The sequence below is a fragment of the Tetrao urogallus genome (genome assembly GCF_951394365.1).
Source record: "Tetrao urogallus genome assembly, chromosome: 5".
In the NCBI taxonomy this organism is placed as follows: Eukaryota; Metazoa; Chordata; class Aves; order Galliformes; family Phasianidae; genus Tetrao; species Tetrao urogallus.
In genome coordinates this window covers 51,011,608-51,034,049 of record NC_136818.1, presented here as the reverse complement: position 1 = coordinate 51,034,049, position 22,442 = coordinate 51,011,608, and the positions used below count along the sequence as shown (strand labels likewise).

Below are 22,442 nucleotides of genomic sequence, written 5' to 3'. Positions count from 1 at the left end.
ATGAATTTATAAGTGGGATTTGTATACTTAATATTCTTTGACATTGAAAACAGCTTTTAATTGCCACCTTTTTTGCCTTAAGGATATGAAACATTGTATTTCCCCAATCCTCATGTATTTTCAGCATAACTGAGGCAGATGACTCAAAGTGTGGTGGTGTATTCCAAGATCTGAAGAAATCTGACAGCTTTTTGGCAAGCAGTGATCACACAGAGGGTGAGAAGGGAATTTGTGTCTCTTTGCATGGGGAATCTATCAATTCATAGATTGGTATTTTCAGTGTGTCTTCAGAAAAACACTCAACCTTAACACTTACAAACATTATCAATGAATCTGGACATTATCGATGCCTTGTAAGTTTCAGGACGGTTGAAGTTATACTCATGGAATCTTTATTTGAAGATTTTATTTTAATTTCTGTGGTAATATCAGAATGGATTTTCTTTTTCCTTGTTAACCCTAAAAGCATCTCTTTGTACTTCTTTTAAGGTTATCTATCACAAACTGAAAGATGATGACAGGAGCAACAGGGACAACATGTAGTACTTTACAAGGTTCTTAGTAGTTATACAATATTGATATTTGGACATCTTTAGTTTTATGCAATGTATCTCAATAATTACCTTACTCTGTAATATATCTTAGTTACATATTTAAAGTACAGAGAGAAATGAAGATAGTAGTATGTGTATACATAACTACACATGGAAAGAAAAGCCTTTCTCCACAGTGTCTCAACAGCTTCAGTTTGGAAAAAAGAAAGGAAAAAAAAAAGGCACAGACTCACTTACAAATTTCTGTAAAATTATGTTATGAAACTTTGCGTATTTCAGTAGTCCCTAGTCTCCTTTCCAGAATGCTTGCAAGAATTCTTACATAAAGCACATATTATTCAATCTGTTTTTAAATTTGCTTACTTTTCTGTTTTGAATAAATTTAGATTGGGTATTCTTTTGAGATCAGCTTATCCCCCTTGCTGTTGCTTAACTTCTATGGCAAAATTTATGTTTGAAAGCTTGCTCTTGGCTGCTGCCCTGCTAGGTTATGATTTTCTACTTTGGCTCAGAATGATGGCAAATGTACAGCCAGACTTTCCCATGGGGTATGTGACAGCTTTGCACCAGTAATTCGAGTCCATTTGACTCCAAAGCTGGCATATCAAAGCCCTGGAGGATTTCTCAAGTGAAAAGGGAGACTTGTGGCAGACATAAAAATGCCTGTCAGCATCACTCCAACTTTTGACTGTCACCACAGTCCCTTGAGGTTGGTAGTAGCTGTTATAACAATAGAGAAATCCCATTGTAGCTCAAGGAAATGAGTCCTGTAGGAGTAGAAAGCTTAACATGTGTCCCCATTGGCTATGTCAAATACTCTTGCCCTCTCTGCATGGAATAAAAGCTTTGAGACCTATATATGGAAAAGAACTCAAGAGCTAAGCTTCTTATTGATATGTGCACAGGTCAGGTTTTTTTTTTTTTTTGCTTAGAAAGTCCTATATTATGCTTTGTTTAAATGCTTGTTTTACATGAATTTTCTAATTTTCAGTTTACTGACCAAAGCTTGATTGTTCTGAAATGTTTTTTATCTTCAATATTTTACAATGTGTAGTTGAGAAAAAGCAAGCACAAAGCCCAAAGAAGAATGTTGTACTGTTAGAGGACATAAGTAATCTCATAATTGCATTTTCTAAGCATAGTGTTTAACAAAGGATACTTTACAGCATGACTATTATTTCTTCTTTCTGACCTCCCCCTAAAGGAGAAGGAGAAGCTACCTTTGACATGAAGGATGAGCTTATGATAAATACATCATTAGCTGAAATGAATTTTAACGAGGCGCCCTCAGATAATTTCAAAAAAGAGTCAAGGCTGCAGAATACTATTCCTATAGAAAAAGATGGACAGTGTTTGCAAACCAGTGGCTACCATATTGGTCCAGACTTTGCAGAAGAAAATGCAGCGCCTGAGGAAGAGGCTGTAATAAAGACAGCTGAAAACAGCTACCTTGTGCCTCCCAACCCACCTGATTTTCATGGCTGTAGTCCTGGTTGGAGCAGTGCATTTTATGGAGCTGAATGTTTTGATTCAGAAGTTCATAGTTACATGAAAAACCTTGGAAAGCAGAAATCAAATGAATCACAAAGTATAGATGCTAAAAAAGTGGTGAGTATGTTGATTTAAAATCATTAAGACATCTCTTTACTTACTGGTTGAAAGTGTGACAGACTGTGTTGTATTTTAGTAAGATTAAACCCCCTTTCTTATCTTAAATATTCACTCTGCTGTATTTACATAAGACGTCTTTACATTTTACATAAGAGTAAAATGTGATATTTTTAATAATATTATATTAAATTTTCCATCATATAATCTTTTGTTAAAAATGCTTTTTAAATACCTTGTTATGGCAAATTCAACAGTAGTTTAAAATGTCAGCTACTTATTGCACATCTATTTTTTCTTTTACTACCCTACATCAACAGCTTCAATCTCTCTGCTGACATTACTATAACCCTAACATTCTGTGAAACCCAAAATATTTGAAGTAAAAATGCTAAATCATAATGCTCCAATTGCACCAAAATTTAACCTTAAGCACTTAACGTGAGAAAAGAAAACCTCCATAAAGCTGTTCTATTTTTCCAAACTCCATCAGTCATGGATGTTTCAAGTTTTTATTTAGAAAACAAATGGCATCTTTAACAATTCATAAATGCTAGTGAGAATATTGCACTATCTGATCCAAAATACTGAAAAAATAGAATACACTCAATGTGAAAGCACAAGGAGTCTTCTGCCGGAGTTGAAGCTCAAAAAATAATTGTTTTAGTAGCTAATTTTCATTTGTAAAATCTAGCAGAGGAAACAAATATCCACTCTTCAGGCCAGGAGGATTACAGGGACTGAAGCAAGGCTGGTAAGTAAATAGTTTGAGCAGGAAGATGGTTTAAGTTGCTGGAGGAAAGTTCTGCCTGCCTTGCAAGGTAGACTGCTCCATCTCAAGCCTATCCTCCCATATTTAAACCTGAAGCAGCAGCACAAAATGCAAGCCATTTATGGGTCAAAGATGACACTTGCAGATGTTATGAAAACAAATAATGCTTTACTCTGTAGGTTTTAAACATAGTTCTTTGCAGTTCTAAAGCTCTGCAAAAAATTCATCTGCATTTCGAAAAGTTTGATTTTTATTCAAAATCACATTAATAGCTTGAGGCTTGCTTAGTTTTCTCTTAAAACTTGCAGTCTTTTTTCCTACTTTTTTGCATCTTCCCCCACATCTATATTGCTCCTTCCACAAGCTACTGCATATCACCTGCCTCCCATCACCTCTGGTCCAGGAGCTGCTGATTTAGCTCTCCTTCATACAGAACACATCCAGGCAAATCAGTTCAAGTCCTTGCAGCACAGCAAGAATTCAGCTATGAAAGTGGCTGTTTCTCCGGAGGGATATCCCAGTCTGCTATCACAATAAGTTTGGGGTTTTTTCTGTACTCTGATAAGCTTGCTTCCAATTCTCTGCAGCCCCAAGCCTTCTCCCTTAGCCTTTGCCCTTTTCTTCTTTGCCCGCATAGTTTTTCCTCTAGATCTCAGAAGTTACCTGTCAGTCTCCATCAAACTTCTGAGTCCAACCTGTGACTATAAGGTTTCTAGCAAAGGTTTTTCATATTCTGCTTGCAGCTTTCCCTCTCTCATTCCTTTTCTCTTTTTCCTTCCCTTCTGCCAATATTCTACATACTTTCAGGGAACCACTCTTCAGCATGTAAAAACTCATGCTTCAGAACAGTTTGAAAATTACAAATTTCCCATTTAAACAAAGCCACTCTATGATTACTTTGTTCCCTAGACTAAACAACATTCTATAGAAAAGCATCCCATAAAGTTAAATGCACTTCAGAGGATGCAGAACTTTATCAAATAACTGAATGTATGGCTGAATCAAAAATGTTTCTATTCTAGGCCTATAACATGACTACTGACTTCACTGCTACTCCCCTAAGTAATTTAAGGGACAAGTCACTTCCTCAAATAGCCATCAGATTCCAAACATTAGAAAATAGCCACTCTTTCTGATTTCTTTTGTGTGCGCTTGTGTGTGCGTGTGTGATTATGTTCTTTTAATCAGCATCCTGTTTTCACTTTAACTGTTGAAATAAAAACAAACCTTTAAATAAAAGCAGGCTGTTTCTAATTCAGAATCTTCATAATAGCTTTTCTGTGCTTTCACTGTTCTCTATATGGTGACTATGTAAATGGTAGTTCTTCTAAAAATCCACAGGACTTTTTGTGACTTACTGCTAATGAAGCATGGTTTTAAACCTTTTGAGCTTTTGTGAAAAACAGTGACAGATTTTTCACAAACTCAAATTAGTTTCTAGTAAGTCCATCCCATTAAGGCTAACCTATTTACCAATCTGTTGTTTGAAATGTTAGCTCTGAGCTATGTGTTTTCTGATCACTCTGCTTGTGGGAGTTCTGTCTTCTGCATTCAGTGAACTTATTCCATTTGAAATGCTGTTTCATGTAACTGGGTCAATGATAGCTTAGGACCCAAATGCAAAAGCCAGCGCATTTAAAAACCCCGACATGCATAATGTTAGTTGTTCCATAACAAGTCAGAAGCTGAACCCAACATGGATGGCCCATTTTTCATTGATTGGTAAAATAATGAAATCTTTGATGTGCAAACAAGTAAATGTTTTCGTTAAACTTGATCTGTTATATGTGATATGCAGGAGATACTTTACTGCTTATATTATATAACAGTAGACATTTCAGCTTTCTGTTTTTCTTAATTATATAAAGCAGATAAACACAAAATATGTAAACTGAACTTCAAAATTGATGTGTCCTTTATTTATAGAGTAGCACTCCTGACTGCCCTCTGACTTGATTGCATAATATAATGCACCATACTGATCTGGAAATGATTGCTTTCAGTCAGACATTCAGTTCTCCCTGCAAATCCAGGTCCATTGCTTAACAGAGCATTCCTGGGGCGTACGCTGATTTCAGAGCTCATTGCTTTGAGTTCTGGATGCCTTCTGAGTGTCAGGTTTTTTTTTTAGATGCTCTTGAAAATAACCAGAGAAGTGCAATCATAAAGCATATTTATATAAGTGGATTCAGACAAATTTAAATGCAGTCTCATCACACACACACACCAGCTATAGTTCATAACATGTAGAACTATGATGTACCTAATGCTTTTCTTCTTTGCCCGCATAGTTTTTCCTCTAGATCTCAGAAGTTACCTGTCAGTCTCCATCAAACTTCTCTGAGTCCAACCTGTGACTATAAGGTTTCTAGCAAAGGTTTTTCATATTCTGCTTGCAGCTTTCCCTCTCTCATTCCTTTTCTCTTTTTCCAGCTATACCACACATTTCCAGCACACCAGCTATAGTTCATAACATGTAGAACTATGATGTACCTAATGCTTTTCTGGGAACGGGTGATGTTTTCTGTAATTTTCCTGTAAGCACAGGTGTAGAAGGCATTTTTTCTTGACTAATATCATATTCTTGTCTATTTGGTTGTTCATTTTTCCCAGTAAAACTCCACTAAAACTTCAGTTTCCTACCAGAACTTTGTATTTGCCTTTATGAATAGAATCCTTTCTCTCTCTAAATAGGAACTAGAACAATTACTAATGATGGAGACCAAAAATTACAGAAAGACCATGAAGTTTTACCAGAAACTATTGCAGAAAGAAAGAAGAAACAAAGGTAAGATTACAGTAACTTGCCAGAAATAAAATCATAGAATGGCTTGTCCTTCAGGACTTAGTCCTTCTCGTAGGGCTGTTCTCAATGAGTTCTTCTCCTTGTCTGTATACTTATCTGGGATTGCATCCACCCTATTGCAACACCTTGCACTTTGTCGGGTGTCTGGTATGTCATTTAAGGATTTTTCCCTGTATATCAGAATAATTGCTGTTTTTATACTTTGTGTGCTTTCAATTCAAAGGTCCTGAAACTAAATCTGTGTTGCCCAAGTTGAGAGGACAACTACAAGAGATGAAATCAAGGGTGCAGTTTCTTGAATTGGTGAAGAAGTATGTGCAGGCAAGTCTGACTTTATTCTGCTTTGTTGCTTTTTTTTTTTTTTTTGTAATTTCAACACTGCATCAGTGTCCTTGGCCACTTAAGTCACGAGTATGAGCTGTGAAGTGGTTTGTGCTGAAGTGTCAAATTAACCATGAGAGAATGATTAAATTAAAGATAGTTGATACTGGTATTATTATTAAATAAAATAAAATAAAATGCTATTTGGCTCTTGATTGAATAGGGTGTATTTTGCATTTATGCTATAATGCAAAAAGCATCTATTTTCTTGTGTTTTATTTTTACATGGCTTTGCCTCTCTGAGCAGATAATGTATGCAGAACAATGGGGTGTGGAATCCAGTGTACTTCCTACTATCATTCACTTCGGAAGAACTGACACCATGGATGTGGCTCCTACAGATGAGTCATCAATGCTTGTTTACTATAACACAGAGAAACACAAGTGCAGTAATCACAATGGAATAAAAGTTCTGCAGGCTGGAACACCACTTGGTTTAATGGCTTATTTATATTCTAGGTATAGTGTGCTTTGTACTTGCATCCTTAATTGAGAGGGGGAATAAGAATATTTACTAAAAAAAAATAAGAAAATCCGTGCGTGTGATAAATCTTGGTTACTCAGCGCTACATAAATTATCCTTTCTTGTATATAGTTCAGTGTTATTTCTGTGCATGTTTATTTGCAGAAATGGGCATAGAAATGTCAAAAGACAATCTTATAGGGAATAAGCCAAACTGCTAACTTTGAGTTTGTTTAAAACTGAAGCAATTGATACTAAATCAAGAATTAATAACTTTAATCTTTATTTATCCTCCACTTATTTGAAGTTTAGCTCTAACAGTTGCCATGGAAACATGGCTTTGTTATTTAATAATTCTTCAAAACATATAATTTGAACATTCTTACTAATGTGGTCTAGATGTGAAAATGTACAGGTTCTGCTTTACTATCCTTGGGACTGATAAAGATTGCAACCTTGTCTCGGGGCCAAGGTTGGGAAAAATATGTCCTTTAACCCTCAACTGAGGTGAGAACAGTGTCCTTCTAAGGTACCCCAGCAGTAATAGTATGGAGTACTACATGAGTCTCCCTCAGTCTCCATTTTCTTGTTTAAAATATATACCTTTTATGCTCTTATAATAGAAATCTTAAAATGGCATCAACTGAGATAATTGAAACAATGGCATTAAATGTGCTCTTCTGCTGAATACAACTTTTGATTATAATAAAAATGTCAAAAGTTCTCCACAAGATTCAAAATAGAGAAGTTTCTTTTAAAATCAAATTATGATATTACTGTGGACAATTAAAATATTGATGTGTAAAAAGAGAACAAAAACAAACCTAAAATTTCTGTAGAGTTTGAGAGACTTAAATCTCTGCTATTGATATTTTGAAGATTTTTGCCATTGCTTTACATGAGAAGAAATTGTGTTCTTGCTTGTCTGAAGCTTTTCTTGTGCTTCACAGAAATGCATTTTTAGAAGGCTATGTGCAGCAGTTTCTCTACACGTTTCGCTATTTCTGCACACAAGAGGAATTTTTGCAGTTTATTCTTGATCGAATTAGCAGCACTTTATCCAGGTACAGTAGTTTCCTATGAAAAATACTATCAAAGCACAATTGATTTCCCCCCTTCACTCCCCCTCGCCCTCCCAATGGCAAATAGCTGTTTCTGAAAATAACTACTTAATTAAATTCTGTTTTTGATGTTCGTTTTTGTAAGATTCTGTTGGCATGTAAGAGTGAAATTGGAGCAAGTGCTATATTTGGCAATATGCTATCTTCTTTAATCTTCTGGATTCTGAGTCTTACTTTTCCTAGTTGTTCAGTGTTGAGTTGTAAGTACAATGCCAACTTTGTTTCATAGGGTCATGAATTCTGGAGACATGAAGCATAAGAATAAGATAGTCCTGTCAATACTACATCACTTACAGACTTTCCAGCATTTATTTTTAAGTTGGAATTGGGTATTAATACTAATGCAATAATTTTTATTTTCTTCTCACTAGTGCAAGCCTGGATCCCTCCTCATCACTTACCAAAATATGTAACCGCAGTTTCTACATCCTGCAGGCTTGGATTGAAGACTGCTACAATGTAGACTTTGCAACAAATGCGAGCCTTTTATGTACCCTGAAAGAATTTATTGCTTCCAAGGTAAAGCAGAAACTTCAATGGAAGCTTCAAATAAAGAAAAAAAACATATATATGGTTTATGTATGGTGGTGTTGTTACAAAAAAAGATCTGTCCTTATTACAATTAAAGTACAAAAAAGACAATACTGTTTTTGACAGCTGGTTTTGCTGTTTTTGTGCAGACCTGAATCCTATAAGTATTTTTTGTCTTGCTTATAATTGATCAGAAATTGTGTTCGATCTTCTATTAGCTTGTTTTGTGTTTACAGGTTGCTCCATTAAATGGGTATGGTGAGCACTTTTTGTCATTGCTTGAGGATGCTTCTGCCAGGAAAAGTGGAAGTTCTCAGCAGTGCTCCAGTATGGAGAAAGGTGAAGAAGAAGAGGAGGAGGACAGAAAAACATTGCACTCCATATGTAAAAAGCTCTCAGAAGATATGTTCAGAAAGGTATGTCCTGTCTTTAGACTGCACTGCACGGAAGACGTTTCCATGTACTGTTTTCTGACTAAAAATATAGAATATCCAGCTCAGGGTCTACATCCTGGTTTAGTAATATTTGTATACTTCCATTTTCAGTTTTATTTTGAAATAAATTTTATTTTGAAGCCCAAATAGTTATAGAAATATGGGTTTTATTTTAAGTCTTAAACACGCTCTTATCAACTGTTTCAGTAATAATAGATCAGATCATCCAAATTTTGAGAGGAGTTGAAACTCTTTATTCTTGATACTAGAGTGTGACTCATAGATACTTAAAACCTTTTTTTTTTTTTCCCTACTTGTCAAACATTAATACTTACTTAGTTATATATATGTGTAAGTCTATAAATACAGGAAAGTAGTCTTGGGGGATGTGGCATTTCTTTCTAGAACTCTAGAAAATTTGTAGCAAAAACTTACCTGAGCTCTATTAGCTGGTTTGTATAGTCTGCTTCTGAAAGGTAACCTCAGAAGCTGGAATATACTATAGACTTCCACTGAAAAAAGATCTTTTTGCAAAATGACCAGAATGATGTGTGAAAATTAAGCGTATAAATAGTGTTGAAGTTGAATTTAGAATCACATTCTTGATAAAGTTGCAGAATTCCATGGATTATATTGGGGATTCTGTCAATGAAAGGCAAGACAAACACGGAAAATATGGATTTATTTTATTGTTATTGCATCATAATGATACTGAAAGCTGAAAGAAAGGAAAAAAATGAAAAAAATGAGTATTCATTCAGGAAGCACTGTTTGATATGAAAGAAAAAGTACAAGAAATACTGAGACCTAAGAAGTCTCAGAATATAATGTGTAAAATTTGGGAATATATGCCATTATGTAGCTGTGAGCTTGAATACATAGAAAATTTTAAAATACTGATTGTTAGTTGAGGTCCAGCAGCCTCCTGCTCAGACTCACTGATTCTGCATATTATACTTGTTTAAAATAGAAGTATGAATAAATCAATTCAGGTCTAGCCTTGAAGATGAACTGAAGAGTTTTGTCTCCACAAAGGTATTTCTCTAACAAAACATTCCAGATGGTTAAATCGAGGGGAACTTATGTTGGCTTTAGAGAAGTTGTAGCTTTACGTATTTTTTTCTACAGAACTTTAACTGGAAACTTTCCAAAGGTATGGGACCAATTGCACATTATCAGAGAGAGCGACTGTACACTATTTCATCGGTTTTGCCAAAGCCATGCTATAGCAGTTTTGCAGAAGAATTCCCAGTCTCCTTTGCTAAAGCAGATGAAGTGGGACCATATCTTTTAACAGAATACAGTGTGCAACAGCTTTGTTGTCAGCTGACATTACTGCAACAGGTACAAAGGACTAGGCTTACTTGGAAGTGCAAATTTTATCTATCTTCTTGATATATACTCAGCCTCCTTTCTCTACCATTTCCTACCTCATTTCAAGCTTAGTAGGCTTCCACTGTTTCATTATTCTTTGGATAAAATACTTCATTTTTCTCTTGAAATCTCTACAGTAAAGTGCAGAATGGGCTAATACTATTCTTAGGCAGTGATCCATCTGATAAATTTGCTGAAGAGAGAACAAAGAAGAATGAAAAAATAAATCTGCCATTTTCATCCTCTAACATTTTAAAAGAATTGCTGGATCTGAAAACAGATACATCTTGTTCTTTCTGTTTAGGAATTATTTCATAAATGTCATCCAGTACACTTTCTGAATTCAAGAGCACTTGGTGTTAAAGATAAATGTGTTGCTGTACAGAAGTAAGTTTCTTATTTTAATTGTTCCTCTATTTTACTCATGTATAAACTTGTTGTTACACCTTTAATATATCCAGGAAGAGAGAAATATTTAAAATATTTCATATTTTCTTTTGACCAAATAGATGTTCTGGCTACGTAAGTTTCTGAAATTCAAGAGAGTTTGTTTATATATATGTACCTCTGCATGTATTCAAGATGATTTCTTTGAAATCTAAAATGGATTCCACCAAATTATTTCTGAAGACTTATACTGTGGGGGTCACTTCAGACATTTTTTATTTTGAGGGAAGAAATTTCAGCATTACTGAAACAGTCTGCTTGATAACATGTGTGAATGTGTCTGGGTTAGTGTGATAGAGATGATCATTGTAATCACAGAATAGCTGGGGTTGGAAAAGAACTCCCAGGAAGAGCAGTTCAGCCCAGCTCCTTGAAGTAAAGCTGGCTAGAGCCTAATGTTAGTGTGCAGTAATGTTCTGAATGTGGATGGACACTCCACAACTTCTCTGTGCAACATTCATTTTGTACTGTAAGGTAGATGAAGTATCAGTCTTCACAGGTACAAAAGAATTTTCCTTTAGTAGTTCAAATGTAGAATGGTCACCAACCTATTTAACATGATTTGCTAAATGGTAGTTAATGTTTTCATCTGGTCACATGGAGCCAATTATATTAGATTTATGCTCTAGTTCTCACATACTCAGTGGATTCAGATGATTTCTAATTAGTGCTTGTTATAAACATTGCCTGTAGTAGACTTTTATGTCACGGGATCCTGATCCTTTTTTATGGATTGTTGAAGGGCAAAGCTTAAATCAGCTGGTTTATACTGATTTGGGCTTCAGACATGGGGTAACAGTGTGAAGCCACAATGTTTCAGGTTCAATTTCTTTAATGGTAGCTAGTTTTAGATAAGCTGAATTTACTGACTGTTGTTTCATTAGTTGTGTTTCTGGCTGAACAGTTTGTTTTATTTGATTATGATGATGATGTCTTTATAAGCAGAAATGTCTACTGCGTGTAGTTTTTGTGTAATCATATATGATTATCTTGTAATTACAAGAGAAAGTAACATAGCTCCCTATGTAAAAAATATCATAAAGCCAAACCTACAAGCACTGCAAAATTATTGTAAATGATTAGAATTTGGTATAATTCCTTCAGAATCAGAATTTTCCTTGAAAACCCAAAGTCAGAATGACTTATCTTTGTCTTTTCTTCTATCTTTTTATAGAGCCGTTTCTACTGAGGAAGTTTCCTTTAAAGTCTGTAATCTATTTCTATCAAAGTGTATACAAGACCAGTACCTTATACAATTACTAAGAAATGCAGACAGTGTCAGCACCTGGGTTGCTGCTGAAATTGTAACGTGTCATACATCTAAGGTTTGTTGTTGTTTTGTTGTGTTATTATGAAATATTTATATGTTAATGTGTATACATATGTATTAATGTTTAATGTATGACTCTCTATGTAGAGAGTCTGCAAGAACTCTTTTGAAATGCACCTATGAATCGGCAGTTATCAACTTTTTTTGTTGTCATTGTGAGCTTCTGTTTTGGACACTTTGCAGGTTTTAAGACCTGATAGGAAGTAAGAAGGGGGTTGCCTGAGGAGAAGAGGTGAAAGATTTTAACAAAGGCATCAGTGAAAGAAAAGACCAAAACAGTGGTGGAGTTACTACAGTCAACAATTCTGATAAGAGTTTCTGAAAGAGACTACCTCTGTCTTCTTCTCTTTTACTTATTTTCAGTCATTTTGTAGATTTATAGTACATTTCAGAAATATGTAATCAGGTTTCTGCCTGGGCAGATACTATTTTTGTCAAAACCAAACAGTAGTTGAATACTGCGATTAATTGAAATCTCAGAATTGCGTATGCTGCTTACATGCCTTCTTTACAGTTTAGCAGAAAGTCATCTGTTCAACTTGATTAGTGTTTTGGTTTCCAAACTGAATAATATCTAAGTAAATGTGTGTCTCTATTTGTACTAGGCAGCTACCAGTTGATTTCTTTCTAACCACTGTGAAAAATCTGAGTCTGCATCTGCTCACATTTATTTATTTTATCTCTCAGAGGTCATACACTAAACCTCTCAATTTCCTTGTTGCTGTTTCTGTTTGATTATTTATTGGGTTTTTAACAAGCTTCCCTATTTTTAATATTTCTCAAACCACGTATGATATAGAAAATTTTAAACAAATGTTTTAAATCCTAGTGGAATGTATTCTAAATATGTTTTTTTAACAGACAATGTGGTACTGATTGGCCCTATGAAGTCAATGTGTTTTGACAGCTTTTAAATGTGTATTACCAGTAACAGGTACTGTATGTAAGCATATTTCAATGGGAAGTATTATGTTAGTCTTCATTTTCCTCCTGGAGTTTACTTTTACTGACTTTTCAGCTTTGTAAGAGCAATGGAACTGAGAAATTACCAGCAATAAGCCTTGGACTTAGCACCTTCCAAGACTTGCAAGGATACTTCATTCCATGGAATCATTAGGCCTATTTCCAATTCCAAGCTCAGACAATATACCATTAAAGCATATTCCTAGCAAATGACTGAATTTAATAGCTTCTAAATGCACATGAGCTGAAAAAAAAAAATGGTATATCCTAATTATTTTTTTCCAGATGCAGGTGAGCTTGTTATCAAAATTTCTTCTCATAGCAAAGTCCTGCTATGAACAAAGAAATTTTGCTACTGCGATGCAAATCCTAGCAGGCTTGGAAAATCTTATTGTACGACAGTTGCCAGTAAGTTTGGGACTCTCTGTTGTAACTATTTTTGCCTAAAATAATCTTGTTCAAATTTGGGCATTAATATGGGAAATAAAAATGTGTTTTCTTTTATTATAAGGCCTGGAAAATTTTACCTGCAAAAGTAGCTGAAATAATGGAAGAACTCAAGGCTGTTGAGGTATAGTATAAAGTCTTTAACATAAAATATTAATTTGGGATTGAGGAGACTCAAGTTCTAACTAAAGGAGTACCTCTGCAGGATGAAAGCCAAAATTAATATTTTGAATCACAAAGGAGATTTTAAATTATTGTAGGACTGTTGTGTCTTGGACTAGGTTTGCATTTTCACCTCAGTTTTTCTCAAAAATGTATCCCATGTGACTAAGAATCAAGAAAGTTTTTTCAAAGCAAACTATGAAATTAAATACTTTTTCCTGAAGAATTCTACTGGAGTTTTCTGGATGTAGTCTGTACTGAAAAGTTCGAAAATGCAATTTTGGCTGTAAACAGGGATTTATGAAAAAATTGGTATGTAGTGCTCAGCATTTCAAGTGGAGAACTTCTTATAAAAACTAGCCTTAAATGTAATACATTACTTATCTGCGTATATCTTCTCAATAGGTCTTTCTAAAAAGTGACAGCTTGTGTTTGATGGAAGGAGAAAGATTCAAAACACTTCCAACAATTCCATCAGCCCATGTTTTAGCTATGCATGTCCAACAACTTGAAACTGGAGGATTCACAATGACAAATGGAGCTCACAAGTGGACTAAACTTAGGTAATTATTATAGCTGTATGTAGGATAGAATGTTATCTAATGAGATAATGAGAGCTAGTGCATTTCCCATCTAGCAAATTAAATCAGTTCAGTCATTTTGACATCAAACAAAGTGGACAGATACTGTAGAAGTAAATGTTCAATGCCTTTGTATTTCCTTTAAACTTTTCTTCTTCTGTCAACCGCAAAAGAAACTCATCTTTTTTTTTTTTTTATCATATTTTCTTTCAAGAAATATTGCAAAAGTTGTGAGCCAAGTTCATGCTTTTCAAGAGAATCCTTATACATTTACACCAGATTACAAGCTGCAATCTTACCTCAGACAAAGAATAACTCGTTTTAAGGATGCAGATATTTCTGCTTTGGCAGCTGACAACTGTGCCAACTTCCATCATATACCAGCAGAAAAACATTCTCGGAAAATCCAGGACACGCTGCGCAGAATGAAGGCAACATTTCAGTAATTATTTAAATTTCATCTGTTCTATTCCAAGTATAGAGTACAAAACAGGATTAAATTGACTTTACTTCCTGAACCAATTCCCAAGCAAATGCTTAAGTGACTTTAAATATTGTCTCAGTTTGAAATGGGTATATTACTTAATGTGAAATAGTAAAAAAGCTGACCAATTCTGTGATTCTAATGAAGTATGATTCCTTGGCAAGTGGATAAAGGTAAAAGTAAAGAGAGACTAATTTTGTCACTGTCCTTTTGCATAAAAAAATCATTAGCCTACAGGCAAAATATCCACAAAGTACTGTGGAATCATGTTATGCTTGCAGCTTCTGTTGCAAAATTGGCCTAGAATTGTTCAGACTATGTTTCATTAAATGTTGAATATATTTTTATATAAACAAAGTACGTTTGTATCCTGTCACCATGTGCATATAATTCAGGGGCACCTCTGCTATCTGTTGCCTGTTGGTGGTTTTTACTTTTATGTTGAGTATTATAAAAACATGTTTCACATAATAACTGGCTATCATTTCATTCGAGCATACTATGAAAGCAGAAGAATACCATGTTGTGAATTTTTTTTTCTTTTGATTTTACTGTCACTGAACTAACTGTATCCACATGAAAGTACACATTCATATTTCCACGTGAATCTAAATATTACCACTTTGTTGCTTTGCTGCTGCCTCCATGGTGTTGTGAAGAGAGTAAACATGAGTTGCTCTTTTTCTGTGTTTGGTACAAAAATCACTTTGCCAGTTGTGTATGTATGTATGTAGGCACATCTTTGCTCCTGAGGTTGCTCTTGTAAATTGCAGTACTCCAGCAGCTTTAAATAGAATATAACTGTGTTAACTTTGGATATGCATCTTGTAAAACTTTGGTGCTAACCTATTTATAGAGCTTATGCTTACAGATATCTAAACAGCAATGAAAAGCGATGCTTTAGCTAAAGTTTGTTGAGCTACCCAGGTTCATGCAAGGTCAAGATCTTAAACCTACAAGTTAATTAAGACTACAAATAATTCTACCAGAGGAAACAATAGTAGTATTGGAAGAGAAGTAGGAATGGGTAAGAAACAGATAAAAGGAGCTGTGTCCTGAAAGTGATTTGCTGGAAATGTATTTTAAAAAGAAGAAAAGTTAAATTTTGGGAAAAGCAGATGTGAACTAATTGCCCTGGCATGTTCTAATGATGGAGAAAGATGGGAATGTGCGCATCTGTGATATTTTGCAGACTGTACTATTGTAGTTGACAAAAATGCATGTGTACGTGATAAATTGTAGTTTTTTCAATGCTTAAAAGAAAAGATTCTCCTTTTCTCTTGTCAGTGATGGCAATACATACCGTCACAGGCCTTCTACTTCTCATCTTTCTTAACTGAACACGAGGTCTGTCTGTTCTTTGGGTTAAACTCTTGTTATTTTTTATGCTCATATATTAGCACTAGACTGACACTTGTGCTCTTCTGGTTTAGACACTGGAAAACTCAGCCTTCAACTGGATTTTCTTGCATTTGTTCTACTTTTAAGATGATTTCTTTTGTTACTTATTGTATGTATGTTTAACATGCCATTAATTGTAGCGTTCCTACTTACACTTGAGGAAGAAAAATATGTTTCTATTTTAATAAATTTAAGAAATATTTCTCTAGAAATTGCCAAATGTAAAAACATTTAATCGTTACCTCCTGTATTTAAATAATACAGTGATTTAAGAATGTGACAATAACCTTATCAGAAATAAGTTCTCCACCAAAAAATTTAACATTTACTGAAAGCCACGCCTTGCCTTTGAAAGACAGAACAATTTAAAGTAGCGTAAGCTTTATTAATGCAAAGAACTCCACAAGGTTGTTCACGTTATTTTAACAAATATATTTTATATAGTTGTCATTCAGGCTCTTGAAATTGCTTTTGTGGATTTGCTTAGCATTTATATTTTGCACCCACATTAATTAGATCCTACATGTCTCACCATTTTTATCAAAATCTAAAGAAACTACTACATCTAGAAAATATTATTTTTATTCTGTGACAATAACTGGTGCTATACAAGAACTTAAAAGAACTTCTGTATAATGCTTCAGTGTATCATACTTAATGTTACTATAAATGCAGAGTATTGAGGTATGGTACTACTTTGGGGTGTTTTTACCAAATAAGTATTTAAGTTTTTGTGTTTAGACACCACCCTACAACTACAACAAGTGTAAATATTTACTGGGGGGGGGGGGGGGGGGGGGAGCAGGGGGAAATCTCTTTTGCAAGGAAACCGGTCTTATTTTGTCCATAAACACAGATGTATGCACATCTTATTATGTGACACAGATTTCTCAATAAAATTATGTCTAGCATCTGATAGTACTGCTTATTTATGACTAATGTGCAGCAGGATTTGGGGTAAACTTTTGTATCTTTGGGGGGAATGTTCTTTTAAAAGAAAACACAGAGCATAACATGTGAAAGCAGCAAGTTCTGTTGTATCTAGTCGGCAGAAAACATTGGCATCAGTAACTGTTTTGCATGAATAAGCGGATATGCAGTCTGTCCCTACGCTTCCATTCCAACACCAAATTACATTACAAAAGTGCATGGAAGAATTGAGCTTGTTCTGTCAGACAGAATTACCACCAGCTGTCCTAGTTCCTATTTTTTACATATCCCTCACTCATCTTGGTTTCTGTGGCATTTGTTTTTCAGACAATGACCTGTGGAGTTTCTTCAATGAAATATTCTCCATGGGAGCCTTTTTAGTTCCTTGTGCTCATTCCTGTGTGTTGGTGCTCTTTCAGTGCACCTTTGCAGGTCTCTGTTCCCAGGTTCCTTGTTTTTTTTCAGAACTCCTGCAAGAGTGCTGGAAACTGTGTCCTAGTTACACTAGCTGCATTTGAAAGCAGGTTTCCAGGATCCAGAGTTCCAACACTTCCAGAAGCCTGTCAAGAAATGTGGATGAATTCTGTTGATTACCAGGAAGTATTCTATAGAAGTCCGGATCAAGAAACTGGAAAATATTTCATGAAGCACCATTGATTCATGATTCTGGCAAGTTTCTTTCCTTGAAAAATTTTCAGTCAGCTCTAAACTTTGCTTTTATGGTTTTCTATATTCTTTCTCTGTTGGATTTGTTTCATAAGCGTTACTCAGACACTCAGACTCAGACTCAAACTCAGACTAAAATGTTAAGAAATCTGTTTCTAAATAACAAATGAATAAACTACACTTTGAAGAGAGGGAAAATAACAGTCCTTCAGTGATAGGCATATGGGTTGTTTTTTCAGTCCTTGATACTATAGTGGTAGAAAGTCTGTACATAAATGATTTTCCTCTCTCATAGATGCTTAAAAGCAATCCAGTGTATATTCATCCTTACAACACAAAAACTTGCTGCATTCTGTATAAAGTTTTTCTTTTTTCTTCTTACTTTCCTTCTTTTTAAGCAAGTGTCTTGATGTCCGTTCAGTGTCTTGATGCAGAGAACTGAAAGGGGCAAAGAGTGTGAAGATAAAGGCCAAAGAAAACAGGTGACTCCTGAGATTAGCGTATAGATTTCCAGACATCAGCACAGTAACAGCTCTCCATGAAGATCAACAGCATGACAAAATGTCATTACAAAGTATTGGAAGGAACAAGAATGCATAGGAAGGAAAGACAACGGTAAAGAATACTGCAAATACTATATACTAAAAAGTAACCCAATATTGCACATAGTTGTTCTAAAATTTACATGTCTTGTCCTGTGTATAAATTAAAAGAGCTAGGTGCCACAGGGTCTATAAGGAATCATGAATCAAAAAGAGAATGTGAGACAATCAGATTACTATTTCAAATTTTACTGTGATTAATAGAGAGCAAATAGTTGAAAATCTGAACATAGAAAGCAGTCAAAAAGAAACTTACTGTGAGGAAAGATAAGAAACAAAGGAAAGAAGGAGATGAGAGAAGCAGGATAACATGAGTTGATCAGCTGGATTTCAAAAAGCGAATTTCAATATGCTCAAAGATTTGGTACATAAGGTCCTGGGGAAGGGATTCTAAGGCACATAGAAACAAATATTGTTTGTTTCTTACAAAAAAAAAAAATAATCAACAAACAAAAAAACATGGGGGGGGGGGGGCTGTTCCAAAACAGGCTATATTTTAAATATGGAAACAGCCCATCCTAATGCAAGGAAAAGAGAACCAACAGAGCAGTTTGACTGCATGGGCTCACCAATTATGTGATGGGGAAAGAAAAAGAAAAAAAAGGGGGAGTACTGAGAAAGGTAGAAGCAGGAGAAGCAAGAAGGGGTGAATTAGCAAGAAAAATAGAAAAGAATAGCACAGCAGGTTAGTAATAAAACTGTACAGACAAAATGCTATTGCCAGCAATAGAAAAGCAAAACAGTAAGGGTGGATTCTTCAGAAATTTTGTTACATAGAGTTCTTTGCTGAGCAGAAGAGATGGATAACTGTCAGATGGTGGTAAAGCCGTTTGCTGTTTCACAGCCTGCTCTCTCAACAATGCATGCTGTGATCAAAGTTAATCAGGAACTAGGAGTGAGAATGGGAGTCTATCGTGCTAATTTCAATTTAAAAATTGATTAAATCTGTTCTATAGTGAATAAGGAGCAAAATTGAAATAATCTTGGTGGTATTGTACTTTCGATCTAGGGAGAATGTGTGAGTTCCTAGAGAACTAAGAAAGAAAATAGTAATCAAAATCGGGAAAAGGAGATAAGAATAAGTGGAGGGGCAAGGGAAAGAGAGTGGCTTGGGGAATTAATTGGGAATTGTCAGCCAGGTGAACTTTGATACCAGAAGAGATACTGAAAAATCTACTTGAAATCTCTACAAGCTTAGAGAGTAATTTTAAATGCTATCATGTATTTGTCCATAAAGTAATTTTTGAAAAACCTAATGGTCTCATTTGTCAGCATAACTGTCCCAATATGTGGAAAAAAACACCAGCATACTATATGTTTAAGTGTATAAATCTCTTTACAACAGATCTATGTGACCTGCTTATATATTAGGTTGTTAATATCCAGATGAATGTACTGTTAGCTGGGGACACAACTAATTAGTAATTTCAAAGACTAATTACTACTGCTTGTTAAATTGTGAAGTTGAGGGGGATGTAATAGGGGCAGGGCTATCCATATTAGAATAGGGCCTTGATCCAGTTGTGTCTGGGATTTTGACTAATGATATGGAGGATGGAATGGAAAACATACCCATGCAGAGTATAAGATTAGAATTCAAAATAGTTGTGATAATGATTTAAATTTAAGCTCTAACTCCTATGTTTTGAGGGAAAACTGTGAAATGAAAAAACAACTGCGGGAACTCAGAAAAGAAACTCTTGGGACCACAATGTATCACAAACTGAATATGAATCCATCTGTACAGTTTTCCAAAATGAAGAAAACAAGAAGAAAAAAAGACCAGAAGACCTGAGATGTGAGAGAGCCATATATGACAGAAGGTAATTATTTTGCTCTATTTGGCACTAGTGGACATCGGCAGTAATAGTTTATAATTTAGGCACTGCATTTAGGAAACATACAGGCAAAACAAAAGAGACTGGAGGATAGCAATTAAAATAGTATTTTTTAAAAACATAGATTAAAAGAGACTCAGAAGAAAACTATGTTGAGTAGGACTCAGTGTGTGTGAAATTTTGCTGTAAAAAGTTTCACGTAGAAAAGAAGAGAACTAGCTTTCTCCATGCTTCGTGAAGTTCAAGGCAAAAGGTATTAATTTTGAAGCAGTGTTGATTGTGTTTCAGTTTTTACATTGGAAAATGTCTTGTTGAGCACTGGAATAGGGGGTACCTGCCTGTAGAATCCCCTTTCTTGTGGATTTGTGAGAACAGCTCAGATCAAATTGTGATGAGTGTTCACACACATCCTCTTGTTCTTGTCCTTGAGAATGCAGAGGGACTCAGCAGTGATCTTCAGCCCTTTCGGTGTTCTCTGTGATGTGGATTGGACCAAAATTCAAATGTTTTCTTGCAATCAGGGAACATCTTTCATCAATTTATTAATTTCATCACATCCCAATCACAAATTTTCAAGGTTCTTATTACTATTTTTGCGCTGATATGTAGCAATAAAATAGGTGTGGGCAGAATGTACATCACTTGAACTCGCACAGGAGATGTTATGGGGGAATGCAGAATTTCCATTATATACTTACATTAATGCAGTGGGAAAGTGTCTTAATTCTAAAAGCAAAAGAGAGGTGAAAGCCCTCCATGCACATCTGTATGTTCAGGGAAAGTGGAAAGCAAATTCTGTCCATCTTCTCTCACCATCAGGAAAGCCACTGCCACTAAACTTCAACTTCTCTCTTTCCCTCGTGCGGCAGTTTCCTGCATGTGAAGTCTTACTACAACCAGGAGATGGCACAAGAGAGCCTTCCAACGTTTCACTACGTACGCGCCGCACTGAGAGGAAAGGTATTGTGAAATGTGATTGACTTTCCAGGTGACTACGTAAAATCTGCCCGTTAGAAGCTGGCAGATGTAAAATAGAAGAAGTTTTTCGCATCCCGGTTGTAAAACTATATGTGTAACTGCTCCCTTTAATCCTATATCTTTAAATCTTAAAGTTTCCTTCCTTTGATTTGTGAAGCCTGTCAAAGGAAGTACACTGCTTTGCACTGAATCACATATTGTTAGTGTAGCTAAGCATCTTACCTAACTGTATTCCTGCCCTTCACCACTGTATGCTCACTTTTCCCTTATTATTAAGCTGAGAGGGAATGTCAGGACGTCTGTGCTCCCCTGCTTTGGTGTGCAGTGGAGGCAGAGGGTCAATTGTCCTCTGTTGCTATAATTCTGCGTTATTCAGAGTAAGGGTTTTCTTCCTCAGCTAACAGTAACGTTTCCAGAGTACGTGATGTAAGTGATTGGAATAAAGAAAATACAAAGAAACAGTGTAACAGTGAGAAAGATAGAAAAGGGGAAGAAATAATTAGAAATACAAAATGAAGAGCTTTGAAACCCATTTTTGAAATAGATAACATTCTCATTAATATAAAGAAGCTGGCTTTGGAGCAGTACAAAGATCTGATTTGTAGTAGATGAATAAAGAGTCAGTAAAATGTTTTCACTGCACAGACCTATGCAGCGTTGTAGAACGTAGACCAGGATGGGCACAAAGGGGGACAGATGACCCAGGGTAGCCAGATGTGATGTCTTATTCCCCTGTTGACACTGTCATGCTCAAATGCTAGCTCTAAAGTTAAGGGGGAAAATAGATTAATTATGTGATAGCTGAAAGTGAAAGGTTACTTTCTGAAAGTGATAGTATAGCTGTATTTCTTGAGAAGGAATTTGTAAGAAGCAAAAAGTGAAAATAATGCATGAAATGTTCCATTATCAGTTTTATATTAAGCAAGCTGTTAAATTTAATTACAGAAATTACCATCATGGGAACATTCATTCTTCAGCTAATGCTGACAGAGAAAAAGCCCTTGATGTAAAACACCTGAAAAAGCCTCTCAGATTTTGACAAGATTTTAAGGTATTTCAGTGTTTTGTTTTTGTGGTCTTGATCAGAGTGTCAGTCCAAGTAACCCGAATAATTGTTAAAACCTGTAGGACTCAGGAATTTATGTATACACATTATTCTGCATAGGTGTATTTTGTATTTCTGTATAATTCATAGTCCTAAAACAATCCAGATGCCAAAACAGTTAGTGGACCTAACAATTAATTCCCATCTATTCTGGGAGACAAGATCATTTCTATCGTTCCTTTTCATGCTATTTTATTTTTTTTAGTAGTAGTTCAAAAATTATCCTTGCTAGGCTATGGAGAATTAAACCAAGTCCAAACTTTTGAGCAGTTTTGTCTGAGAATTGTCCACAGAGAAGTCTCTCAGTTACAGTAGGACAGCAGTGACCACTGAAGAAGGATTTGCATGCCTGAAACTTGGCTGCTTTTCATCTCTAATGGTGTTTTTTGTTTTTTTTTTTTTTTGTAGTTAGAAATAATAATAATGATAAATTTGCTGCTGGTAACCCTGCCTCTGTAGCAACA

The 22,442-nt window shown here is 35.3% G+C and overlaps 1 protein-coding gene across 1 annotated transcript in view; it reads left to right on the top strand.

Annotated features, from left to right (window-relative positions):
- Window positions 1-14,420, top strand: part of KNDC1 (kinase non-catalytic C-lobe domain containing 1) — a gene marked incomplete at both ends in the record, with an annotated part of 56,864 nt that extends 42,444 nt beyond the window's left edge. The window contains 15 exons of the mRNA XM_079535299.1: window positions 125-216; window positions 1,759-2,162; window positions 5,629-5,722; window positions 5,964-6,061; window positions 6,369-6,580; window positions 7,535-7,648; window positions 8,077-8,224; window positions 8,473-8,652; window positions 9,799-10,014; window positions 10,349-10,431; window positions 11,666-11,816; window positions 13,070-13,192; window positions 13,296-13,355; window positions 13,799-13,956; window positions 14,189-14,420. Of these exons, the coding sequence (XP_079391425.1) occupies window positions 125-216; window positions 1,759-2,162; window positions 5,629-5,722; window positions 5,964-6,061; window positions 6,369-6,580; window positions 7,535-7,648; window positions 8,077-8,224; window positions 8,473-8,652; window positions 9,799-10,014; window positions 10,349-10,431; window positions 11,666-11,816; window positions 13,070-13,192; window positions 13,296-13,355; window positions 13,799-13,956; window positions 14,189-14,420 (2,365 nt within the window). The remainder of the gene's footprint in view (window positions 1-124; window positions 217-1,758; window positions 2,163-5,628; window positions 5,723-5,963; window positions 6,062-6,368; window positions 6,581-7,534; window positions 7,649-8,076; window positions 8,225-8,472; window positions 8,653-9,798; window positions 10,015-10,348; window positions 10,432-11,665; window positions 11,817-13,069; window positions 13,193-13,295; window positions 13,356-13,798; window positions 13,957-14,188) is intronic.
- Window positions 14,421-22,442: the final 8,022 nt, after the last annotated feature.